The sequence below is a fragment of the Salmo salar genome, chromosome 23 (assembly GCF_965601325.2).
Source record: "Salmo salar chromosome 23, fSalSal1, whole genome shotgun sequence".
NCBI lineage: Eukaryota > Metazoa > Chordata > Actinopteri > Salmoniformes > Salmonidae > Salmo > Salmo salar.
The window spans coordinates 36,949,529-36,972,042 of NC_138313.1; the positions used below are offsets into that span (position 1 = coordinate 36,949,529).

The following is a 22,514-nucleotide window of genomic DNA, read 5'->3' on the forward strand; positions in this document are numbered from 1 at the left end:
CTAGGGGGATTTATTATTAACTACCGGTAACTCCTCTCATTACTTTGTCTGTCATAACAGTATTGACCTCACCAGGTGGCATACATTTATTTTGGAACAACATCACCATGTGGAAAGAGAACGTGTGTGTGTGTGTGTGTGTGTGTGTGTGTGTGTGTGTGTGTGTGTGTGTGTGTGTGTGTGTGTGTGTGTGTGTGTCTGTGTGCAAGAATACCCCCTCCTGGACATTATGGGCATGTGCATCTTGGTTGTTTATTTGTTTGGTGGCTCCGAGACGCCTAGCCCTCACCCATCCTCACCTCTCTCCCCCCTCACATCAGAGACCGATAGATTGTGGCCTTAGCCAATAATTTAGTAGCCATGCACCTCACCCTTGTGTGTGCCCTAAGTTCTGTTTCTAGATTCCTATTGGTCAGTTAGCCCGATCCATGCTCTAACGAGGGTATAAATATAGGCCTCAGTTCTCGACATATTTTTGTTTCCTCCTGGTGTTGTACTTGTGATTATTGTCTGCTATAATTAGTCACACTTTTCTAATGCTTATTAATCATCTATTGCGTTCCTAATACCGTCATTTTCTCTCATGTATTACTGTGTTATACAGTCCTATTACTGCGTAATAGTCCACTATTTTCTATACAGTGCTTTACTCCTGCTATTTTTGTTATTGTTGCTTATTATCATTAATCCATTCATACTGTTCTATTCAGTGGTACTCTTCTCTGCTATTAGGTTTGTGATCACATATTCATTCCTATTTCTATTCCTGTGTAGATCATTCCAATCCGCATTATATCAATAAAGTCCCCTGTTTGGAATACTCTGGAGGTTGCATCATCCCTCTGATAGGCGATTGCTGTCAGTGAACCACAGACCAGCTCAATCAGGAGGGATTTCCTCACAGTGTGTCTGTGTGAGTGAGTGAAAGAGAGAGAGCAATGAAATAGCTATGAAGGAGCTTCAGCCATTCAGGGAGGAGGAAAAGAACTCATGGACAGAATAAGCAGAGTGAAGGAGTATCTACTTCTCCAAAATCTATTTCTTCATCTCTCATATCTCTAATATGCTATGGTTTCACACTTTAGGTAAGTCACCTGTTTCTCTTAACGTACTGCCACTTGGAACTTGTGTTTTTCTCTCTACAGTTGGTGTGTTTACATGTTTTCATCTTCAGACCAAATGTGTGGATAACTGCTAATTACTTACAGAATAACAAGCCATTGATTTGGTCAATCTCACTCAATTCCAGATAGACGCAGTCACTTTGAATACTTCCTGGTGAATTGTCTGCGGTTTTCAGATGTACAGTGCTGGATACGACGAGATATTTCTATGCAATTTGGACTTACCAGATAATGAATTAAATGTCTCCCTTAAGTTGTTTGGTAATTGTGTGACTGCTAGCACCATGAGGCCTCACATTGTTTCCATGTCTGACAAGGGGCGGCTTTGTGATGGCATGGAAAACCCCTGAGTATGTGGGAGAATACCTAATGAATTAAACCATACAAGCATCAGATGTTACGCATTTGCCGTGCTATAGCCATGACTCTCTTGTATGCTTGTCTGTCTTATATGCTCACGTGTAGAGATGGCATGTATCTTAGTCATTTATCTGTGTCTGTACGTCACAGGTTTGTTAAATTACACACTAAGCCTACCTTTGCCACACCTCTTACACAGCAACAAGTTAATTTATTATTTTTATTTTTTTGCCAGTAGTTCATGACTAGTACCATGAGTGTTCAGTGATAACATCAATATCAAGGATGATATATACTGTAACTGTCTAATTACCTCCTGCTGGTTTTCTTTGACCCAGTCATATCAACTTACCCTTTCTTCGGAGTAGCAGAAGGAGTGTCTAACTCCCTCAGGACACATCATTGTTCTGATGGCCAACACTGGGCCACAGGATGACCAACTGGCCCAGAGTGACAGCGTGGGTGCAGGAAAACACAACAGGCACCACTATGGGTCCTGCACAGCCCCAGATGCACAACATCCAGGGGGTCACCAACGACTCCCAAATAGAGCTCAGTCCCCATCCAACAGCAACACCTTTAATGAACTCTGTCCATACACCGAGACAGACCCACTTTTACCCAATGTACACATGCCTGGCTCCAAGGTCAATGAAGTTATGGAGAAGGACCCAGAGGATTGTAGTGCTCAGGATGGTGTCAGAGAGATGCCCAGTGAGTCTGTCAGGTCAATGGTTCTGCAGATACTGGTGCCCTTCCTACTGGCTGGACTGGGGACAGTGTCAGCTGGGATGTTACTGGACATAGTTCAGGTGAGGTACTGATAAATTGCACGGTCTCTGTATTTGTTTATCTATTCTTGCATTATGTGTTGGTGTGTCTACTGCATGGTATGTTCATGTATTGTATTGTGTCTGTATGTTGATTCTGTTGCATTGTGTGTTGGTCTGTCTAGTTTTTCAGGTGTTGGTGTGTCCACTGCATCATGCGTCAGTCTATTGCATTATATTTTGGTGTATTATTCCACTGTGTGTTGTTGTGGCAGCATTGGGAGGTGTTCCAGAGAGTCACAGAGATCTTCATCCTGGTGCCTGCTCTACTGGGCCTGAAAGGAAACCTGGAGATGACCCTGGCCTCCAGACTTTCAACAGCAGTGAGTACACACATAAACACACACAATTAATCCATACACCAACACATTTACATTTTAGTCATTTAGCAGACGCTCTTATCCAGAGCGACTTACAGTAGTGAATGCATATATTTCATACATTTTTTTTCCTGTGCTGGGCCCCCGTGGGAATTGAACCCACAACCCTGGCGTTGTAAACACCATGCTCTACCAACTGAGCTACAGGGAAGGCTAACACAGTGGGAAGCCCATTCCTTACATTGTTTCTCTCTTGTATTGTGAGTTCTCTGTCCCTGTGTGAAAGTCCTCACCCGCATGTGAAGAAAATAGCACTGCACAACTCCCTGCAGTACAAGACTGGACTAATCTGACTACAACCTATACTGCATATATGACTCTGAATCTACCCTCCCTAACCGTGTATTGTGCATACAGGATGTGTGGTGTGTTATTGGACTTTTGACCACCGACTTAACAATCTGCTGACTGGCATGAGAGCATTTTCTGCTTCTGATTCTAGAATGCCTGTTACACTCTAGTAACTGACGCTCTCCCACTCATCATTCATACAGTATGAATATGGGTGTTAATAAGTTTATGATGAGCGAGAAAGATCAATCACATTTATTTTTAAACCCCTTTTTATATCAGCAGTTTTCACAAAGTGCTTATGCAGAAACCCAGCCTAAAACTCCAAAGAGCAAGCAATGCAGGTGTAGAAGCATGGTGGCTAGGAAAAAATCCCTAGAAAGGCAGGAACCAAGGAAGAAACCTAGAGAGGAACCAGGCTCTGAGTGGTGGCCAGTCCTCTTCTGCCTGTGCTGGGTGGAGATTATAAGAGTACTTGACCATTAAGGCCAGATCATTATTCAAGATGTTCAAACGTTCATAGATGACCAGCAGGGTCAGAAAGAGAGAGAGAGAATTAGAGGGAGCATACCTACGATCACACAGGACACCAGATAAGACAGGAGAATTACACCAGATAGGACAGACTGACCCTAGCCCCCCGGCACATAAACTATTGCAGCATAATACTGGGAACTGAGACGGGGGGGACACTGTGGCCCTGTTCAAAGTTACCCCCAGACAGGGCCAACCAGGCAGGATATAATCCCACCCACTTTGCCAAAGCACAGCAACCAAAGGGATATCAACAGACCACTAACTGACTACCCTTAGATCGATAGATTGTGACCCTGAGGCTGAGTATAGCTCACAAAGATCTCCCCCACCGCAAGAGCCCAAGGGGGGGGGCGCAAATCCGGACAGGAAGGTCACGTCAGGGACAACCCACTCAAGTCAAGTATAGCGAAAAAAGCTTGGCATGATGTGATGCACCCGTCCTAGGGATGGCATTGGAGAGCACAAGCAAGCCAATGATTCAGGCCCTATAACAGGGTCAGAGGCAGAGAATCCCAGTGGAGAGAGGGTAGCCGGCCAGGCAAAGACAGCGAGGCTGGTTCGTCACTCCAGTGCCTTGCCGTTCACCTTCGTGTCCCTGGGCCAGACTACACTCAATCATAGGACCGACTCAAGAGATGAGTCTTCAGTAAAGACTTAAAGGTTGAGACCGAGTCTATGTCTCTCACATGGATCGGCAGACCATTCCAGAAAAATGTAGCTCTATAGGAAAAAGCCTCCAGCTGTTTGCTTAGAAATTCTAGGAACAATAAGGAGGCCTGCGTCTTGTGACCATAGTGTACGTATGAACGGCAGGACCAAATCATAGAAATAGGTAGGAGCAAGTCCATGTAATTGTAACAAGTGCGCTGAGAGTCGGGAAGCAAGTTCAGGGAGTGAGTGGTTTAATAAATAAATGAAATATGTAACACAAACAACGCACCGACATGAAAACAGAGTCAATAATACCTGAGGAAAGAACCAAGGGGAGTGACAGATATAGGGAAGGTAATCAGGGCGGTGATGGAGTCCAGGTGATTCTGAGGATGCACAGGTGCGCGTAACGATGGTGACAGTTGAGCGCCATAACAAGCAGCCTGGTGACCTAGAGGCCAGAGAGGGAGCACACGTGACAGTAATGCTTTGTAGATTAGCAGTAAAACCTTGAAATCAGCCCTAGCCTTAGCACGAAGCTACTGTAGAGAGACTACCACTGGAGTAATATGATCAAATTTGTGATTTTAGTCAAGACTTTAGCAGCCGTATTTAAAACTATCTGAAGTTTAATAGTGCCTGGGAGTAGAGCATTTCAGTAGTCTAATCTTGAAGTGACAAAAGCATGGATTAGCTTTTCTGCATAATTCAGATTTTTGTAATGTTATAAAGATGGAAAAAATCTGCTCTTGAAATATTTTTTATGTTCGTCAAAAGAGAGATCAGGGTCCAGAGTAACGCCGAGGTCCTTTACATTTTTATTTGCGACGACTGCACAACCATTGAGATTCAGCAGATCTCTTTGTTTCTTGGGACCTAGAACTAGCATCTCTGTTTTGCCCGAGTTTAAAAGTAAATATTTTCTGTCATCCGCTTCTTTATGTCTGAAACACAGGCTTCCAGGAAGCCTGCTTTTCAATGGGCCTGTCCTAGCTGTCAGGCCTAATGAATGGTCATAGTCATGACACAGATATGTCGATGCCTTAGTCAAGACTAAGTAGGGGATTTTTACACTGAGAAAAGATAATAACATTTATGATTTTGTCCTTGTCAGGTGAACGTGGGGGAAATGGAGACAGCCAGAGAGAAATGGAGTTTGATTATTGGGAACCTGGCACTAAAACAGGTAATTTACTTTATGGCTTATACTGTCCAGTGTTCCCAGATTTCTATGAAATATGATCTATTATGAATTACAATATGAGTGAAAAGTATTCCTTTCAAAAAATGTTTATTAGTTATGTTAAAAATAAGCTTTTCTTTAAAGATGTTCCCCAAACCTTTATTTGTACCTCTTCGCCTTAACAAATGCCTAGTGTCTGGCCCAAAGAGTGTTTTCTTTCTCCAGATGCAAGCCACAGTGCTGGGTCTACTGGCTGCCCTGGCAGCGGTGTTCTTGGGCTGGGTACTGGAGGGATATATGCTTCTCAACCATGCTGCTCTCCTCTGCTCAGCCAGCGTAACTACTGCCTTCCTTGCTTCCTTGCTGCAGGGTAAGGAGACCAGCTAGCCCTGTCCAAACCCTTAACCCACATCACACCTACAGTACCCATACAATGGGTTTTAAGTCACTGCTCAAACAGCTAGCTAGGTATTGACAGGAACAGACGAGCTATCCGTTCCTGTCTATCCCCACTGCACCTCTCATTCTCCTACACAGGTTCATGCATGCCAATTCCTCCATGCAAAGAAGCCCTCTTCAATAGCATCTTAGTGTGAGGCGACAGTCTCTTCATTATAGGGAAGCCCACATAAATAAATACTACATTTTACTACAGAATACTATAGAATTCTATATAATGTTGTAGTAAATTGTAGTATACTGTGTAGAATCCTAGACTCCATACTGTGTAGACTGTAGTATCCCTTGATCATGTAGTGCTTAATATAGACTTTTGTTGTATACTGTAGAATACTATACTACACACTGTAGAATCGCTCGATCACATAGTGCTTACTTTAGAATTGACTGCTAGCTGCTAGCTTTGTCAATGCGGTTTTGATTTGAACGTCCTGGCCTTAGGGCGTTCATGCCCTCGATCGTGTAGTGCTTTCTATAGAATTGTGTAGTATACTGTAGAATACTATACTCCACAAGGGTATCCCTTGATTGATATATTTTATTTGACTATTTAAAAACAATATAAGCACAAATGTGGATACAATGCATTTAGAAATTTGATGAGAATAATAGAAAAAAAGGGGTCCTAGTTCAAACATATTACACATTTACAGCTATAGTATACTATGGTCTAAATACAGTAGTATTATATTTATATACTATAGTATTCATTTGCAGACATGAGTGTAGTATACCATAGCATTCACTGTAGTGTTTTTGCGGACATGACTGTAGCATATTGTAGTAACACCTGCCGACTAGGGTTAGCTAAAATGGCACAACTACAAGACTACCCCAGTTACTGTTTAATTAGGGGAACACCTCAACCAGAACATAAGACACACAGGTTCATGACCTATTGAGTCGGGGCAACAGTTCTGAGAAATTGTAACATCTAAACCAGGGGCGAAAATCTGATATCAACTTTGGAGGGGACAATTACATGACATTTTCTCAAGAGCAATTCCTGAGGGGGACACCAAAAGTAGTGCTGTAACACATAGCCTACATTGTAATATGGTAAATGTATATTGAGGAACCAAAGAAATAAGGTGTTTGCCGTACTCCTAACTACCGGTACCCAAAACTACACAACAGCAATACCATTGCCTTTAACAAATCTTAGTTCAGTCACCAGTTTAAGTTGAGAGTGGGGGTATCCATGGCATTTTCCAATTATGTTCCTATTTTACAAGTCAAAAAAATGTAGAACCTTTCATAATGTTGCCAAACAAAGACTCAACAAACTTACCTGAGACTCCCTGTCTCTGCCAGTCTGTCCCTGCATATCTGTCCCCAACTCTGCTGTCTGTGTGCCATCTGTTGCCTGCTCTGCCTAATGACATCATTGTGAAACATTTCCATTAGAATTTCATTTCTTTCTTATGAACATTTTATCAACTAGTCTTTGAGATATTAGGCTACTAGGGTTCTTACTATGCGTTTTGGTGTACTGAAAAATACTCTGATGTCCGTCTTTTATTTTTCTGCCATTTTTCTACCTGGCTGGCTGGCTACACACACACACACAGTGTATAGGTTATTTACAGTAGGAGATGGGCTTCTATCATCTTATCTTTTATCATTCTATTTGGGCTTCGATCTAAAAGGTAGCTAGCAAATGTGAAATGGATTAAAATGACAAGAGTTGACAGCTGTATGAGTTCACCATTTACACAACATATGCTGCAACCTTTTGTAATTTTAATAGTTTGTTTCATATTGGCTGGCTTCCAACAATAGCTGAATTTGCAAAGCTAGCGAGCACCAATTCCGTTTCAGTGGTGTTTGCTATAATCTTTGCTACCCGGGTTAAATAAAGGTGAAATTAAATAAATAAAAGTTCACTTGCGACAATTTAGCTTTTGCAACGAGACCATTAAATATATTTAAGACAATGGTAGAAGAGAGTGTATTTCTGTTCAGTTTGGATTTCAGTTTATCGCTAACCTTATCACAGGGACTTTGAAGCACTAACTTACATCATCTGCATGCTGATTCCATCTTTGACGACGCCACATAAATGGAATAGGTACTAGCTAGCTTAATAGTTAATATTTGCGCGCTAGCTCTGCATATTCAGCTAGTGTGTGTGCGCGATTGACTGGATTAACCTCACGCCAGTTACGTGCATTGAGTGCCTTTCAGACAGTAGATACGACCTCTGTTACCTAGCAAGCTAAGGAACTGGCAGTGGATCAAACCATTGTGAGGCAAAGAGTGGGGAGGTTGCAATCTTTTGAAACTTAAAAACGCACTATTAAGTGTCTATAATCAGCACAATTGCTTTCATTGCGTATTATTAATATTATTTAAATTACATAGTTATGTTTCAGTGATATATTGGGGGGGACAAATCATATTTTTCCCAGGATGGGGGGGTCGTGTCCCCCCCGGGATTTCCGCCCCTGATCTAAACGTTAGACACAGGTTCTAGACCCATTAAAGGAAAGCACTACAGAGGCAGTTAAAGAACAAGCAAAGCTTAGTAAAGCGGAGGATTAGGTTTGCTTGTTTGACACAGACAAATAACACACATTAACAAGAGTACACCAACATGACTTCATAGATCTGTTACTTCCACTAGATAGCTTTCTGAAATACAAGAGCGCTTTCACAGAGATTCAATTGACCAAGTTCACAAGATTACCAAAAACAGTGACAAACAATACTGTACTTCTGATGGTACAAAAAAAAAACAGTTAACCACAGAATTTACATAAACAATAGATATTTTAAAAATACAAATGACTTATTGGAGGGACTGCCAATAAACAGCCTGTACCTCAAACCAGCAACGCTGATCCAAACAAAGCGAAATCAAATAAAAGGCCATTATTGCAGTGGCCTTACATAATGAACATCATAAATATTGTCACACAGGAAAAAACTCACTGATGGTCAAAGTCAACATATACCATTCAGAACAATCGACTACGCCACAAACATTTCTTCAAGACAACATAGTCACAAAATGGTTCCTCACAGAAATAAACCACCAGTAACACCATACAACCTGTACACACAAAGGACATTCACAGTAAAAAGCTCTCACCTGAACATGACCAAGGGGTGCTTTTATACATTTCCTACATGTCCTCCCATAATAAGGGTCCCCAAGGGAAACACTGAGGTTTAGGTGAGGGTTATGGTGATGCCCATCTACTGAGCAGGTGGAGGCAGAGATGCACTTCAGTTTAAAAGTCTTTCTAGATTCAGGTAATGGAGATGATACATGGCAGGGAATGATTGACAGTTGTAGACATGAGACGCTTGTCTTGAATTGAGACTTGGTTGGCGTTGTATGGTTTATCGAAAAGGACACAAAGGTGCAAATAATAACAGGCAATAACAGCAATGAACATACGTAATTAATGGCAATCACTAGTAAATACTATAGTTACTACAGTCATGTCTCCAAAAACACGATATAATATATAGTCCTGTTTCAAATCAAATTATATTTGTCACATGAGCAGAATACAGTGAAATGCTTACTTACAAGCCATTAACCAACAATGCAGTTTTAAGAAAATCCCCCCCCCAAAAAGACTAACAAATAATTAAAGAGCAGCAGTAAATAACAATAGCGGGGCTATATACAGAGGGTACCGGTACAGAGTCAATGTGTCAATGTGTGGGGGCACCGGTGTCGAGGTAATTGAGGTATTTATGTACATGTAGGTAAGATTTTTAAAGTGGCTATGCATAGATAATAGAGTAGCAGCAGTGTAGGGGATGGGGCAATGCAAATAGTCTGTGTAGTCATTTGATTAGCTGTTCAGGAGTCTTATGGCTTGGAAATAGAAGCTGTTTAGAAGCCTCTTGGACCTAGACTTGGCACTCCGGTACCGCTTGCCATGCGGTAGCAGAGAGAACAGTCTATGACTAGGGTGGCTGGAGTCTTTGAGAATCTTTAGGGCCTTCCTCTGACACCGCCTGGTATAGAGGTCCTGGATGGCAGGAAGCTTGGCCCCGGTGATGTACTGGTCCGTACACACTACCCTCTGTAGTGCCTTGCGGTCGGAGGCCGAGCAGTTGCCATACCAGGCAGTGATGCAACCCGTCAGGATGCTCTTGATGGTGCAGCTGTAAAACCTTTTGAGGATCTGAGGACCAATGCCAAATCTTTTCAGTCTCCTGAGGGGGAATAGGTTTTGCCGTGCCCTCTTCACTTTTCACTGTATGTATAAGTGGGTAACCTGTACAGATGTGAGGTGTAATATGGAAATGTGTTTGTTTTTTTGCATAACTCACTCCCCCTGAGAGAGTGGGGTCACGGACGATCAGCCATTATTGACGGCGACCCTGGAGAAATTAGGGTTAATTGCCTTTCTCAAGGGCAAGTGGCCCAACACTCCTTACCGCCAGGCTACCTGCTGTCCTACAGTGAACACTACAGTAAAGTCTGCAAAAACCGTACAGTGAATACTATAGTATATAAATATAGTAATATTACAGTATTTAGACCATAGTATACCCTAGTATTTTTTTTCTACATACACTACCATAACCTCTCTCTGAGGCACCTTATCTCTTACTCATCCATTTACATGTACAATTATTCCAACTTAATTGCAATAGTGTACACTTCTGCTGTATTCCTGGAAAAGCCTGAAAGTTCTTTCTATTTGAGACGTACAGAATATAATCATCAGAGACCAGGAAGCTTCGCTACAACTGACATTGTAGGTTTCTTCCGTATCAGACCTTTTTGTTGCAAAACCATTTTGTTATGACTCAAATAAAACCAATGCTTGGGATCTGAAAGGCAGACCTGGCTCTGTAAGGCAGAGCTTGTGATCTAGCTAGGACACCCAAATTAATTATTCATGTGGTTCATTTTCATTGGAATGATGGGTACTGATCAGTCCACAGAATAACATGCTATTTTATCTGCCTTGGAATGTAAATATGTATCAACTAATTCAACTTGACCATCTGTGTTTACAGATACTTGATTTGCATTTACCACTTGATAAAAGCAGAAGTGAATAATACCACTGTAGGCCATTACAGTCCCTTGTCCCTTCCCCCAGTCTGACGCTTCTCCCAGCTGTCACCACATTGCTTTCATCTGTGCAACTCTTGGCTGCTCAATTCATCCACCTTGGTTGGAGAGTTGTGCAACTCTGAACAGTAGCCTGAATCTGACTCGACTGTGTTGTTTTCTCCCAGGGATCATCATGGTGGGAGTGATCATCGGCTCCAAGAGGATTGGCATCAACCCAGACAACGTGGCCACGCCTATCGCTGCCAGCTTCGGTGACCTCATCACCCTGGCCATCCTGGCCTGCCTGAGCCAGGGGCTCTATGAATGCATAGGTATAAATCAAGAGGTTTAGCTTTAGGCCACTAGGGGGCAGTCTGGGCCCATTTACTGGAATGTCATAGCTTGACAGATGAGTCAACTGTAAATGTAGCTATCAACTGTATTTGTTTAGCTAGTGTGTGTCTGCTCCTTTCCCTGTCTCCACACAGAGTTGTATCCCTATGTGTCGTACCTGGTGTGTCTGTTCTTCCTCGGACTGACCCCTCTGTGGGTGGTCGTCTCCTCCAGAAACCCAGCAAGTCGCATTCTACTCTACACAGGCTGGGAACCAATCATCACTGCCATGGTCATCAGCAGGTCTGCTTCCCTGTTCCGTGCCCCTGAAGTCCAGTCACAGCATTCAAATAGAAATACCATCCTTTAATAAGTATTTTTCTCTAGTATCGGAGGACTCATCTTGGACACAACTGTATCAGACCCGAACATGGTGGGAATGATAGTCTACACGCCAGTTATGAATGGTGAGACAAGGATCTGGATTTTTAGAAGCATACATTTAGGAACCTTCAAGAAAATGGTAAGTCACAAGATCTCTCCAAATGTATGATCATTGTGTATTCTTCATCTCAATCTAGGTATTGGGGGGAACCTGGCTGCCATCCAGTCCAGTCGTATAGCCACTGATCTGTACCACCACTGCCCACCGAGGCAGGTGCCTGAGGATCGCAGGAGCTGCTACAACCCCTGCAGGACCTTCTGTGGCTCAGGTAATGACACACACATGTAGACAGGCTCATGCACATGACCAGTCCCTTTAACATACCTGTGAACACAAAAGGAATTAAATGTTGTTGTCAGGTGTATTCTATCTGTCAGTTAACCATATCTACCTCTGACAGGAGCCAATCATCGCTCTTCCCAGGTGCTGCTCCTGTTGGTCGTACCGGGTCACCTGATCTTCCTGTACACAATCCACTTGATGAAGGGCAGCACGTCTCCCACACCTGTCTTCATCACCTTCTTCCTAGCTGTAGCCCTCCTACAGGTAAATCAGGAAGCAAGAGAGATCAGTTAGGTCAATGTCTGTGTCTCAGTAGTCATAAGGTGATTCTTTCTCCTCTGCTCCTTCATTAACACTGATACTATAATTAAACAATAAGGGCCAAGGGGGTGTGGTATACGGCCAATATACCATGACTAAAGGCTGTTCTTATGCACGACGTGACACGGAGTGCATGGACACAGCCTTTAGCCATGGTATATTGGCCATATATCACACCTCCGAGGTGCCTTATTGCTATTATAAACTGGTTACCAACGTAATTAAAGCAGTAAAAATAAATGTTTTGTCATAACCATGGTTTTGTTCTCATATACCACTACTAACAGCCAATCAGCATTCAGGGCTCGAACCACCCAGTTTATAATAAAGGGCTGAATCTTTCTCTCTCCCTTCTATTAGGTCTTCACACTGCTATGTATTGCTGACTGGATGATCCCTTGTCTGTGGCGGATGGGCAAAGACCCTGACAGTTACTCCATCCCCTACCTCACTGCTCTGGCGGATCTATTGGGCACAGCCCTCCTGGTTCTGGCCTTCTTCCTGCTCTGGCTCGTAGGGGAGAAAGTTCCCACTGGAGACTGACACCCTGGGTGCTTCATATTCTCCCATTCTCCTTTCATTATGCCTGGGTGAAAGCAGGCATTTAAACTGCTTTCACCAATCCAGCCCTATTGGATCTGTGATTGTTTTAAAGTAAGGTTGGATGCATTCAAGCAAGGCCCGAGATAACGCAAGGCCTTGGGAAAAAGCAGGTGGCTCTACTAAAATCTTTCAGCAAAATTATTTTAATTTCAGGGTTTCTTTCTCAAAGGGGATCTGTGTCTGACGCCGTTTGGAATTTTTCTGCTGAATTTCCTCACCAGCTGAGGTACTTCAAAAGGCATTTTGGATATTGTGTCAAGAAATTCTGTGCCAACGAAAATGAGGGTGATGTACATTTGGTTCAATATTGTGGGCAGGCAGCATTTTAATTGTAACATAATGTAATATACAAATATGTTTTCTAAAATGTCTGTTATAGAATATAATTTCCTTTAAACTACATACATGGGTGAGTTTTCACAATGTGAATCAATAATATTGCAGTGTTACTTATTGTGTGACTGTTGTTGTATGTTATTACATTGTTTTGTGAGAGTTGAGAATGAGTCCAACCTGTCTAATAAAGAAAAATGATTTCATTTTGTTGATATTTAATAGGTCATTTCCTCTCTCCTGCATATAGTTTAACATACAATAGTTGTTTCTGTCCCTGCAGGTGCATCTGTCTGAGTAGTCTACCTTTCAGGTACAAGTGGAGACAGTACTCTATTGTCACCAACAAACTAGAATGGTCCAAACACACAAAGACAGTCGTGAAGAGGGCACGACATAGCCTATTCCCCCTCAGGAAACTAAAAAGATTTGTCATTGGTCCTGAGATCCTCAAAAGGTTCCACAGCTGCAACATCGAGAGCATCCTGACTGGTTGCATCACTGCCTGGTACGGCAATTGCTCGGCCTCTGACCGCAAGGCACTACAGAGGGTAGTGCTTTCGGCCCAGCACATCACTGGGGCTAAGCTGTCTGCCATGCAGGACCTCTACACCAGGCGGTGTCAGAGGAAGGCCCTAAAAATTGTCAAAGACCCCAGCCACCCCAGTCATAGACTGTTCTCTCTACTACCGCATGGCAAGCGGTACCGGAGTGCCAAGTCTAGGACAAAAAGGCGTCAACAGTTTCCCCCCCTCAAGCCATAAGACTCCTGAAAAGGTCATTAAATGGCTACCCGGACTATTTGTATTGTGTGCAAATAGCCGGACCAACCAGTGCTCCCGCACATTAGCTAACCGGGCTATCTACATTGTGTCCCGCCACCCGTCAACCCCTCTTTACGCTACTGCTACTCTCTGTTCATCATATATGCATAGTCACTTTAACCATACCTACATGTACATACTACCTCAAATCAGCCTGACTAACCTGTGTCTATATGTAGCCTCGCTACTGTTTTCCACTGTCTTTCTACTGTTGTTTTTATTTCTTTACTTACCTATTGTTCACCTAATACCTTTTTGCACTAGTGGTTAGAGCCTGCAGTTAGCATTTCACTAAGGTCTACACCTGTTGTATTCGGCGCACGTGACAAATAAACTTTGATTTGATAACATTGCTCCCCTAGCGGCAAAGTGAGAGGGTGCTTTTGGGACGCAGAGCTTCGAGCTGGGACTGGTTCCTTCGCAGCCATTTTCTGTCCAACCACACGGCCGTTTTGAGAAGCTAACCAACCAGGGCAGTATCGGAGGTTTGTGCCTGGCTCTGGCCAATGATTGCTATCCGATTTCTCGTTACCTCGAATCGAAATCTTTGATGGTAGCGTGAGAGGGAATTAGCAGCGGGAAAGTAGAAATTAAGCCTGCGAGTTGAGGAACTCTATCTAGGACTCGCTAGTAAATGGTCTCCCCGTATGGGTTCTCAGTCACACACCAGGCCCTCCACATAGACTAAAATGCATCTAATGTTAACATCTGTCAAATGTAACAGGCTATGTTTGCCACGGGGGTGCTCAAATCAGACTGGTGAAGTCGACGGGATGTCTTGAATGTTGTGTAAACATGACGAATTTGCGAAATCGTGAGTTACTCATCGATTCAGTCTGTTTGCTTTGTATGTGAGTTGGTTAGCTAGCTATTAAGGTTAATAACTAAAATTAGGTACCGCACATTGCTATCGCTAACTACAGTAGCTTGTTAGCATAGCTGACGTTAGCTAGGTAGCTATTGCAACTAGCTAAAGTTGTGTCCGGGTTTTTGTCTTTAGCTAGCTACTGTAGCCATTTCTTCTTAGGTAAAAATAACTGTTTCCCCCCGCTTATCTGGTACAACATTAGCCAGCTACGCTAACTAGTAGTACTAACTAGCCAGTTGGCTAGCTAACGTTAGCTTTTTTGTTTGCCCGCTGGCTAGTTGTCAATCAACGCGGGAACAAAAGGGAATGTTGCAGTTTGCTAGAAAAAGTCAAAGCAGAGCCATGCTGACTCGGTAAAACCCAACTAGACGTTATTAACTGGGTAGCAATCGGCTCATCGATTCATGACCATCCACGGCTGAACTAGTAACAGAATCACTGCGCATGTAGTTTTTATGCAACTGGAAGATTTCTAATGACAATGTACAGTAACGGTTAAGCTGCACAAAAGAACGAATCAGAATTCAACCAAGGCTGAAAATGGCAGAACGTTGGCTAAGCTGGAACACTAGCGCGAGCCCATGGCAAACGAATGGAATCAAACGTTCTCAGAGCCTGTTTTGACTGGAGTGACGCTTAGAATTCCAGTTCGACAAATGGCACCAAAAAAATGTATCCCTATTTATTTTACCACTACAATCTGTTCTTAGGACGAAACTGAGAAATAACTCGTGTAGAAAGTAAACACCCGCACCTCGATGGTGCCAAGTGTGAAAAAATTGCAACTTATAACTATTTCTGGTCTAGCGTTTGGTGACAACGAGATACACTGCCCAGCCTCACATAATTAGAAAGATGAGATTCTCATGATTTAAAATTATGTCCGTCTGGATTTTTTTTTTAATCACACATTGCGAGATATTTGGCGAAATATACCAGCTTGCCTCTCCATAGAAAAACAATGGGGGGAACTCAGCGTTCCAAGGGCAAAAGGCATTTCGGGGCTAGCGTTTGATGACAACGAAATACACAGTCCAGCATTACATAATTAGAAAGAGGGGATTCTCATGATTAAAATGGTATCCAATAAACAAAATACACATTGCGAGATATTTGGTGAAATAGACACACACCTATATTTCCCTATAGTAAACAATGGAACGACCTCAGAGTTCCATGAGTAATTTTTTGTGGTTTACATTTGAACTATGAACAACGTGGGCAGGTCTCCATAGCCAACAATAGCAAAGCAGGCAATGGTAAAACAATAAGCTGGGAATAGAAGTTGGGAAGACGAGTTGGTGCCATGATGCTCAATAGAACTAATAGGAGCTGGCAGGGTGAAAAATGCCCTAAAATAAGGCCTGTTTTTTGTGATTACTTCAGAACTATGGCAGGCAGCTGGAATATATGGTATTATAATGAAACTGGGCTCCACGGCAGATGCAATGAGCTAGTTTTAACAGAAAAATCATTGTTAAAAATGTCACCTGTCTAGCCTACAGTGTGGTGCACATGGCTAATGTTAGTTAGATACAACCTCTGCGTTCAGTTTTTGATTGACTATTTGGATAGTTCATCCAGACAGTGTTTAGTTAATGTAGCTAAAACTGAAACAGTTTAGCATACAGTCAGTCCTTCTGTATTTGAAAAGAACAGGGTTATAAGTTCTGTCTTTGTCTGTGTTTATAGATGGAGGGAGACGGTTCAACCACAGATGCCTCTCAGTTGGGCATGCCAGGGGAGTACATGGCAGGAAGCCACTACGTTCTCCAGTCACAGGATGGTAAGTGGTGGAACTCCCTTCACAGACCAAGCACCATAATCAATAGTTACTGGAGTTGTAACTCCAGTTCTATGAGTGGAGCGGAGCCCCATAGAGGAGCTCTGCTCCTAGTGGTTTACCCCGCTGCCTAGGCAGTGAACAGCCTGAGAGAGAATTATGCACACACCTGCAGCCAATAGGAGTACAGGTGTCCCAATGTAAGGGGATGCTTCCCCACAATCAGCCTCCCGGAAAAAAATATTCAGCGAGTCTGGGGGTTGGCAGGGCCTAAAGTCCTATGGGGCTTCGCTCCACTCATAGAACTGGAGTTACAACTCCAGTAACTATCGTTCTATATATCGTGGAGCTCTGCCCCGTAGGGGAGATCTGCTCCTAGCGATTTAAGGCGGAGCGCAACGCTCCAAAATGTACTCCTTGCCGAGCCTAACACTTAATGAAGAGGTCGGGCCCGGCAGTGGCTGCGACCAAATCCCGCAGTACTGTAACACACTGTGAAAACAGACTGTGTCACAATGTACTGTGTCCTTGGTCTAATCCTACCTACTCAGTCGAGAGGCATAGCCGATGACTAGTGGGCAGATGAATATAAGCCATACTAATCTGTACAAGCAGATAGATGAACTCATAAAGCTGTCAATATTAAAAGATTGGTCTAATAGTACTGTAACACCAGTTAAGCCAATGATTCGTGGGCAGATAACTGTATTTGGGCCAACTACTCTGCCTCAGCAGGTGGATGATACCTCAATATTCTATCAAATTCATTGACCGGTTTAACCTCTCTGGGCTAGGCGGAACGAAATCGTCCCACCTATGCAACAGCCAGTGTAATCCCGTGGCGCGATATTCAAATACCTTAGAAATGCTATTACTTCAATTTCTCAAACATATTTTACACCATTTTAAAGACAAAACTCTCGTTAATGTAACCACACTGTCCGATTTCAAAAAGGCTTTACAACGAAAGCAAAACATTAGATTATGTCAGCAGAGTACCAAGCCAGAAATAATCAGACACCCATTTTTCAAGCTAGCATATAATGTCACATAAACCCAAACCACAGCTAAATGCAGCACTAACCTTTGATGATCTTCATCAGATGACAATCCTAGGACATTATGTTATACAATACATGCATGTTTTGTTCAATCAAGTTCATATTTATATCAAAAACCAGCTTTTTACATTAGCATGTGACGTTCAGAACTAGCATACCCCCCGCAAACTTCCGGTGAATTTACTAAATTACTCACGATAAACGTTCACAAAAAACATAACAATTATTTTAAGAATTATAGATACAGAACTCCTTTATGCACTCGCTATGTCCGATTTTAAAATAGCTTTTCGGTGAAAGAATATTGCAAAATGTGCTGAGTAGATAGCCCGGCATCACAGGGCTAGCTATTTAGACACCCACCAAGTTTAGCCCTCACCAAAGTCAGATTTACTATAAGAAAAATGTTATTACCTTTGCTGTTCTTCGTCAGAATGCACTCCCAGGACTTCTACTTCAATAACAAATGTTGGTTTGGTTCAAAATAATCCATAGCTATGTTCAAATATCCTCTGTTTTGTTCGTGCGTTCAAGACAGTATCCGAAAGGGTAAAGAAGGGTGACGCGCCCGACGCGTTTCGTGACAAAACATTTCTAAATATTCCATTACCGTACTTCGAAGCATGTCAACCGCTGTTTAAAATAAATTTTTATGCCATTTTTCTCGTAAAAAAGCAATAATATTCCGACCGGGAAACCGTGTTTTAGTTCAAAGAGACACAAAATAAAAACATGGGGTCGTCTCGTGCACGCGCCTCAGTCTCATTGTACTCTGATCGACCACTTACCAAAGGCGCTAATGTTTTTCAGCCAGGGGCTGCAAAGACGTCATTCAGCTTTTTCCCGGGTTCTGAGAGCCTGTGGGAGTCGTAGGAAGTGTCACGTTACAGCAAAGATCCTACATTTTCAATAAAGAGAGTCAAGAAGCCCAAGGAATGGTCAGAGAGGGCACTACCTGTACAGAATCTTCTCAGGTTTTTGCCTGCCGTATGAGTTCTGTTATACTCACAGACACCATTCAAACAGTTTTAGAAACTTTAGGGTGTTTTCTATCCAAAGCCAATAATTATATGCATATTCTAGTTTCTGGGCAGTAGTAATAACCAGATTAAATCGGGTACGTTTTTTATCCGGCCGTGTAAATACTGCCCCCTAGCCCTAACAGGTTAATAGTGAAGTAATACTAGGTACAGTACTATTTGCCTCATCACTCCTCCCCAAAACAGTGATACACTGGTGGGCAGTCTAGATATTCCCAGCTGTACTGACAGTGTCAGACAAAGGTCATGTCGCACATGTCTCTCTCCTTGACAGAAAGAGTGGACCTAATGGGAACCATGCCCAGTCGTTCTGCATCTTTTCTTAACTCAAGTTCTCCCTTCAGCCACGCTGAGTACAGAACGAGCTAGAGAGTTAGAAGACATGTCTAACAGGTAGAATCGGATAAAAGGAGACGGTGACGACCACAACGCCGCTGCACAAATATCCTGTACCCAGGTTCCTCTGAAAAGGGCCGTAGACGCCACTACTCTTACGCCCTGAGGCAGTGGTCGCCCTGAGGCAATGGTCGCACTGGCGCCTCATAAGCCGTCTCAATGCTTTTGCGAAGCCAATGAGACAGACGCTTTTTTGAAAGTGGTCTACCAAGTGTACTTGCACAGTGACACACAAACAGTTGAGGCGATGACCTAATCATCACTGTGTGCTGCATGTAGCACGCCAAGGCGCGTACCGGGCACAGGCAATGAAGCCTCTCCTCTCTGGTCCGCATGGGGAGGGGGGAGAATGCCGACAGCTCAACGGTCTGTGACCTTTGAGCTCTTAATAACCTTCGGCATAAATGCCGGCTTGGGACGTAACACCGCTCTGCTCAAATCGCAAGGCAGTCGGGTCTCGTCGAAAGAGCACACAAATCATTGACGCGCTTGGCTGTAGTCAAAGCAAGCGACAGTGCCGTCTTCAGAGATAACATCTTGAGGAGGATTTGATGCAATGGCTCAAACGGCGTCTCACAGAGTGCCTCAAGTACCAAAGTTAAATCCCACTGGGGCAGCGTGGCTCTAGATGTTGGCCTAAGTCGCGGCGTTCCCAATAGAAACCGTTTCACTAGAGGGTGGCTGAAGATGGTGTCTCTGCCAAACCCCTCATGACAAGCTGAACTCGCTGCCGCAAACACCTTAATGGCAGCGGGTGAGCGCTGCTTGTCAAACATGAACTGTAGGAAAGAGAGCATGCTCTCGACCTGACAGCATAGGGGGTCCACATTCTCTGGCGCACCATCTGCTGGCATATATCCTGGATGTGGAACTGGCACGCAAGCCCTGTTTGGTTCTGATTACTGAATCAGATGACCCACAGCGCTCTAACCTGTCCCTCTCAGGGGCCAGACCCTCAGTGGTTGGCCGATTTAGAGGCAATTTCTCTATCATGCCTCTCGCCTGAGACATCGCATCCTCTCGGTGGAATTGGCCATGATGGCGCAATCAACATTTGAGTCATCTCCGTGTATCACGAAGCCCCTGGACGATCGGGGGCTATCAATATGATTGACAGCCCTCCTGTTCTCACGCGGGCTTGCAGTGGGAGAATGCAGGACAGTGGTGGAAATGCGTACAGGAGAACATCTGGCCACGATTGGTGCGCAAAGGCGTCTATCTCTAGTGGCGGTTCGTCCTGGGCTCGTAGGGATAACCATAGGGGACACCGCGCGTTCACACGTGACGCGAACAGATCCACCTTGGCGCTCCCGAACCGTTCCCATATTTGGAGAACAATGTCGGGGTGCAGCTCACTCGTCGTCTCTGGGAACCCCTCGACATGAGGTCTGCTCCTACGTTCTGATAGCCTGGAATGTGTGCTGCTGTCAACGAGCAAAGGTGCTCGTGAGCCCACAGCCGCAATTCCTCCGCCAGCTGGTGGAGTGCAGGAGACCTGACTCGTCCTTGGCAATTTATGAAGGCTACTGTGGTTCGGTTGTCCGACCAGACCAACACGTCTGGTAGGGTGGACACGAAGTGGGTCAGAACCAGTAGAACTGTGTCCAACTCCAGAAGGTTGATGTGGCGTCCCGAGGGAGGGGACACACCTCCGACTGCCCGAGTCTGACATGTCCCTCCCCATCCAGTCAGACAAGCCTTTGTAAACACTGGAATGTAGGAGGACACTGCCCATTGAGACCCCTTGCATCGGGACGCATAGGTCTCTCCAATAGTTCAGGTCGGCTCTGAGCGAGAAGGGAACTACCAACTACTGACGTTGGTGCCTCACTGGGTCCAGTCGTAGTTGGGCAAACCATCGCTGTGTTCCGTGCATGTGCAGAAGTCCCAGCGGAACCACGGAGTGGTCAGACGACATGAGACCCAAGTGTCATGACGGAATGCGCCGTCACCGTGCGGTTCAGATCAAACGTTTGTAGAGCTAGCAATAAGGCAGCCCGTCGAGGATCTGAAATTCGAGCCTTCATGGTCAGTGTCTAGCTGTAACCCCAGGTAGACAATCCGATGACTGGGCCAAGGCGCGCTCTTCTCCCAATTCACAGCGAACCCCAGATGTGTGAGATGAATCACTGTCTGTCGTGTGTGCGATCGCCAGCTCTGCTGACGGGGCGAGAACCAATAGGTCGTCTAGGTAGACTAGTAGCCTTATCCTTGAACGACGCAACGGTTCCAATGCCGCCTCCATGCATTTGGAAAAGGTGCGATGTGTCAGGGTGTACCCGAATGGCATCCTTGCATACTCGTATGCCACACCTTGGAAGGCAAAATGCAGAAACTTCCTGTGACGCGGATGCACTGGCATATGAAAGTATGCGTCCTTTAGGTCTACGCTTATACAAAAGTCCTTGTGGATACATTCCAGCAGATGTTTTGTCGTAAGCATTCTTACTCTCGTTGAGAGTGCGTAAATCCAATATTGGCCTCATTCCTCCCGTCTTCTTTGTCACTAGTAAGTAGAGCGACTATAGCCCGCTGTTCCTTTGCTCTTGGGGAACTACTGTGACCACCTCCTTTGCCAAAAGTTCCGTAATGTCTTTCACAAGAGTGACTACTTTCTCTGGCGTCTTCATCACTGTCTCCACCGCGCCCGAAAAAGGGGGTGGAGTTCTGTAGAATTGGATGGCATAACCCTTCTCCAGCGTCCGGCTTAGCCAGGGGGAGAGGGTGCTGCTTTGCTGCCACTCCAAGTGATGCTCTGAGAGCGGGAGAGCGCGAAGCTTTGGTACAGACAGTAGGATGGACTTGTATTAATCTACGGCCCCAGCCGCTGCTGTCCCTCGACACCGAAGTGGTGGGACAGCCCAAGGTGGGCCCCTCTCGAAAATGGGAGGAAATATTAGCGCGTTCTGTGAGAAATGGGGGGGGGGGGCAACACTTTGGTTATACACCTTGTGGTTCCAGCCCTCCGTGAACGCAGCACGGGTCTGAGCTACACTGAGGCATCTGCCTGAGTTAGTGCGCCGTCCCCCAACAGCGATTGCGTCATCGGCCCAACATGGGGCTGTGTACGCAAGCTGTTCCTCAAACCCTTATCCGCATTACTCCTGAGTGTGTGGTATAGGGTTTTCATGAGGTATAGCTTGGCGGCTCATCAAGAGCGTCCGTTTTGCTGCCCTCATGTCATTTCATACTGTGAACCATCAGATCCTCCTCTCCACCCTCTCCGAGTTGGGCATCTCCGGCGCGGCCCACGCTTGGATTGCGTCCTACCTGACAGGTCGCTCCTACCAGGTGGCGTGGCGAGAATCTGTCTCCGCACCATGTGCTCTCACCACTGGTGTCCCCCAGGGCTCTGTTCTAGGCCCTCTCCTATTCTCG

The 22,514-nt window shown here is 44.5% G+C and overlaps 2 protein-coding genes and 1 non-coding gene across 10 annotated transcripts in view; 2 read left to right on the top strand and 1 right to left on the bottom strand.

The window, feature by feature from the left end:
- Positions 1-807: 807 nt before the first annotated feature.
- slc41a2a (solute carrier family 41 member 2a) lies at positions 808-13,370 on the top strand. The gene is made up of 11 exons (XM_014169897.3): positions 808-1,085; positions 1,823-2,296; positions 2,530-2,637; positions 5,288-5,359; positions 5,582-5,726; positions 11,033-11,179; positions 11,336-11,483; positions 11,568-11,647; positions 11,762-11,893; positions 12,026-12,171; positions 12,589-13,370. The coding sequence occupies exons 2-11, from the start codon at positions 1,895-1,897 to the stop codon at positions 12,769-12,771; spliced, it is 1,563 nt and encodes a 520-aa protein (XP_014025372.1). The 5' UTR covers positions 808-1,085; positions 1,823-1,894; the 3' UTR covers positions 12,772-13,370.
- On the bottom strand, positions 2,769-2,848 carry trnav-uac (transfer RNA valine (anticodon UAC)). The gene has a single exon. It is a non-coding gene; the product is annotated as a tRNA-Val (tRNA).
- Positions 13,371-14,333: 963 nt separating the features above from the next.
- The window catches only part of nfybb (nuclear transcription factor Y, beta b), a 42,960-nt gene continuing 34,779 nt past the window's right edge, over positions 14,334-22,514 (top strand). For 7 of the 8 annotated variants that reach the window (XR_014382330.1, XR_014382329.1, XR_006761489.2 and 4 more), the window contains exons 1-2: positions 14,334-14,473; positions 16,549-16,642. Coding sequence is in view for 3 of the 8 variants with exons in the window: in XM_045706177.2 (XP_045562133.1) it covers positions 16,549-16,642 (94 nt within the window). In the remaining 5 variants the exon portion in view is untranslated. Of the gene's footprint in view, positions 14,474-14,532; positions 14,803-16,548; positions 16,643-22,514 lie in introns of those variants that run through there. The other variant, XM_014169901.3, reaches the window with a different exon arrangement.

What these genes read in the sequence shown, in the direction of transcription:
- slc41a2a (XM_014169897.3), top strand. Translation starts at nt 1,895, where the DNA reads ATGGCCAACACTGGGCCACAGGATGACCAACTGGCCCAGAGTGACAGC. An exon ending in CCTTGCTTCCTTGCTGCAGG is followed by an intron (nt 5,727 to 11,032) that starts GTAAGGAGACCA and finishes GTTTTCTCCCAG; the next exon opens with GGATCATCATGGTGGGAGTG. An exon ending in CAGGACCTTCTGTGGCTCAG is followed by an intron (nt 11,894 to 12,025) that starts GTAATGACACAC and finishes TACCTCTGACAG; the next exon opens with GAGCCAATCATCGCTCTTCC.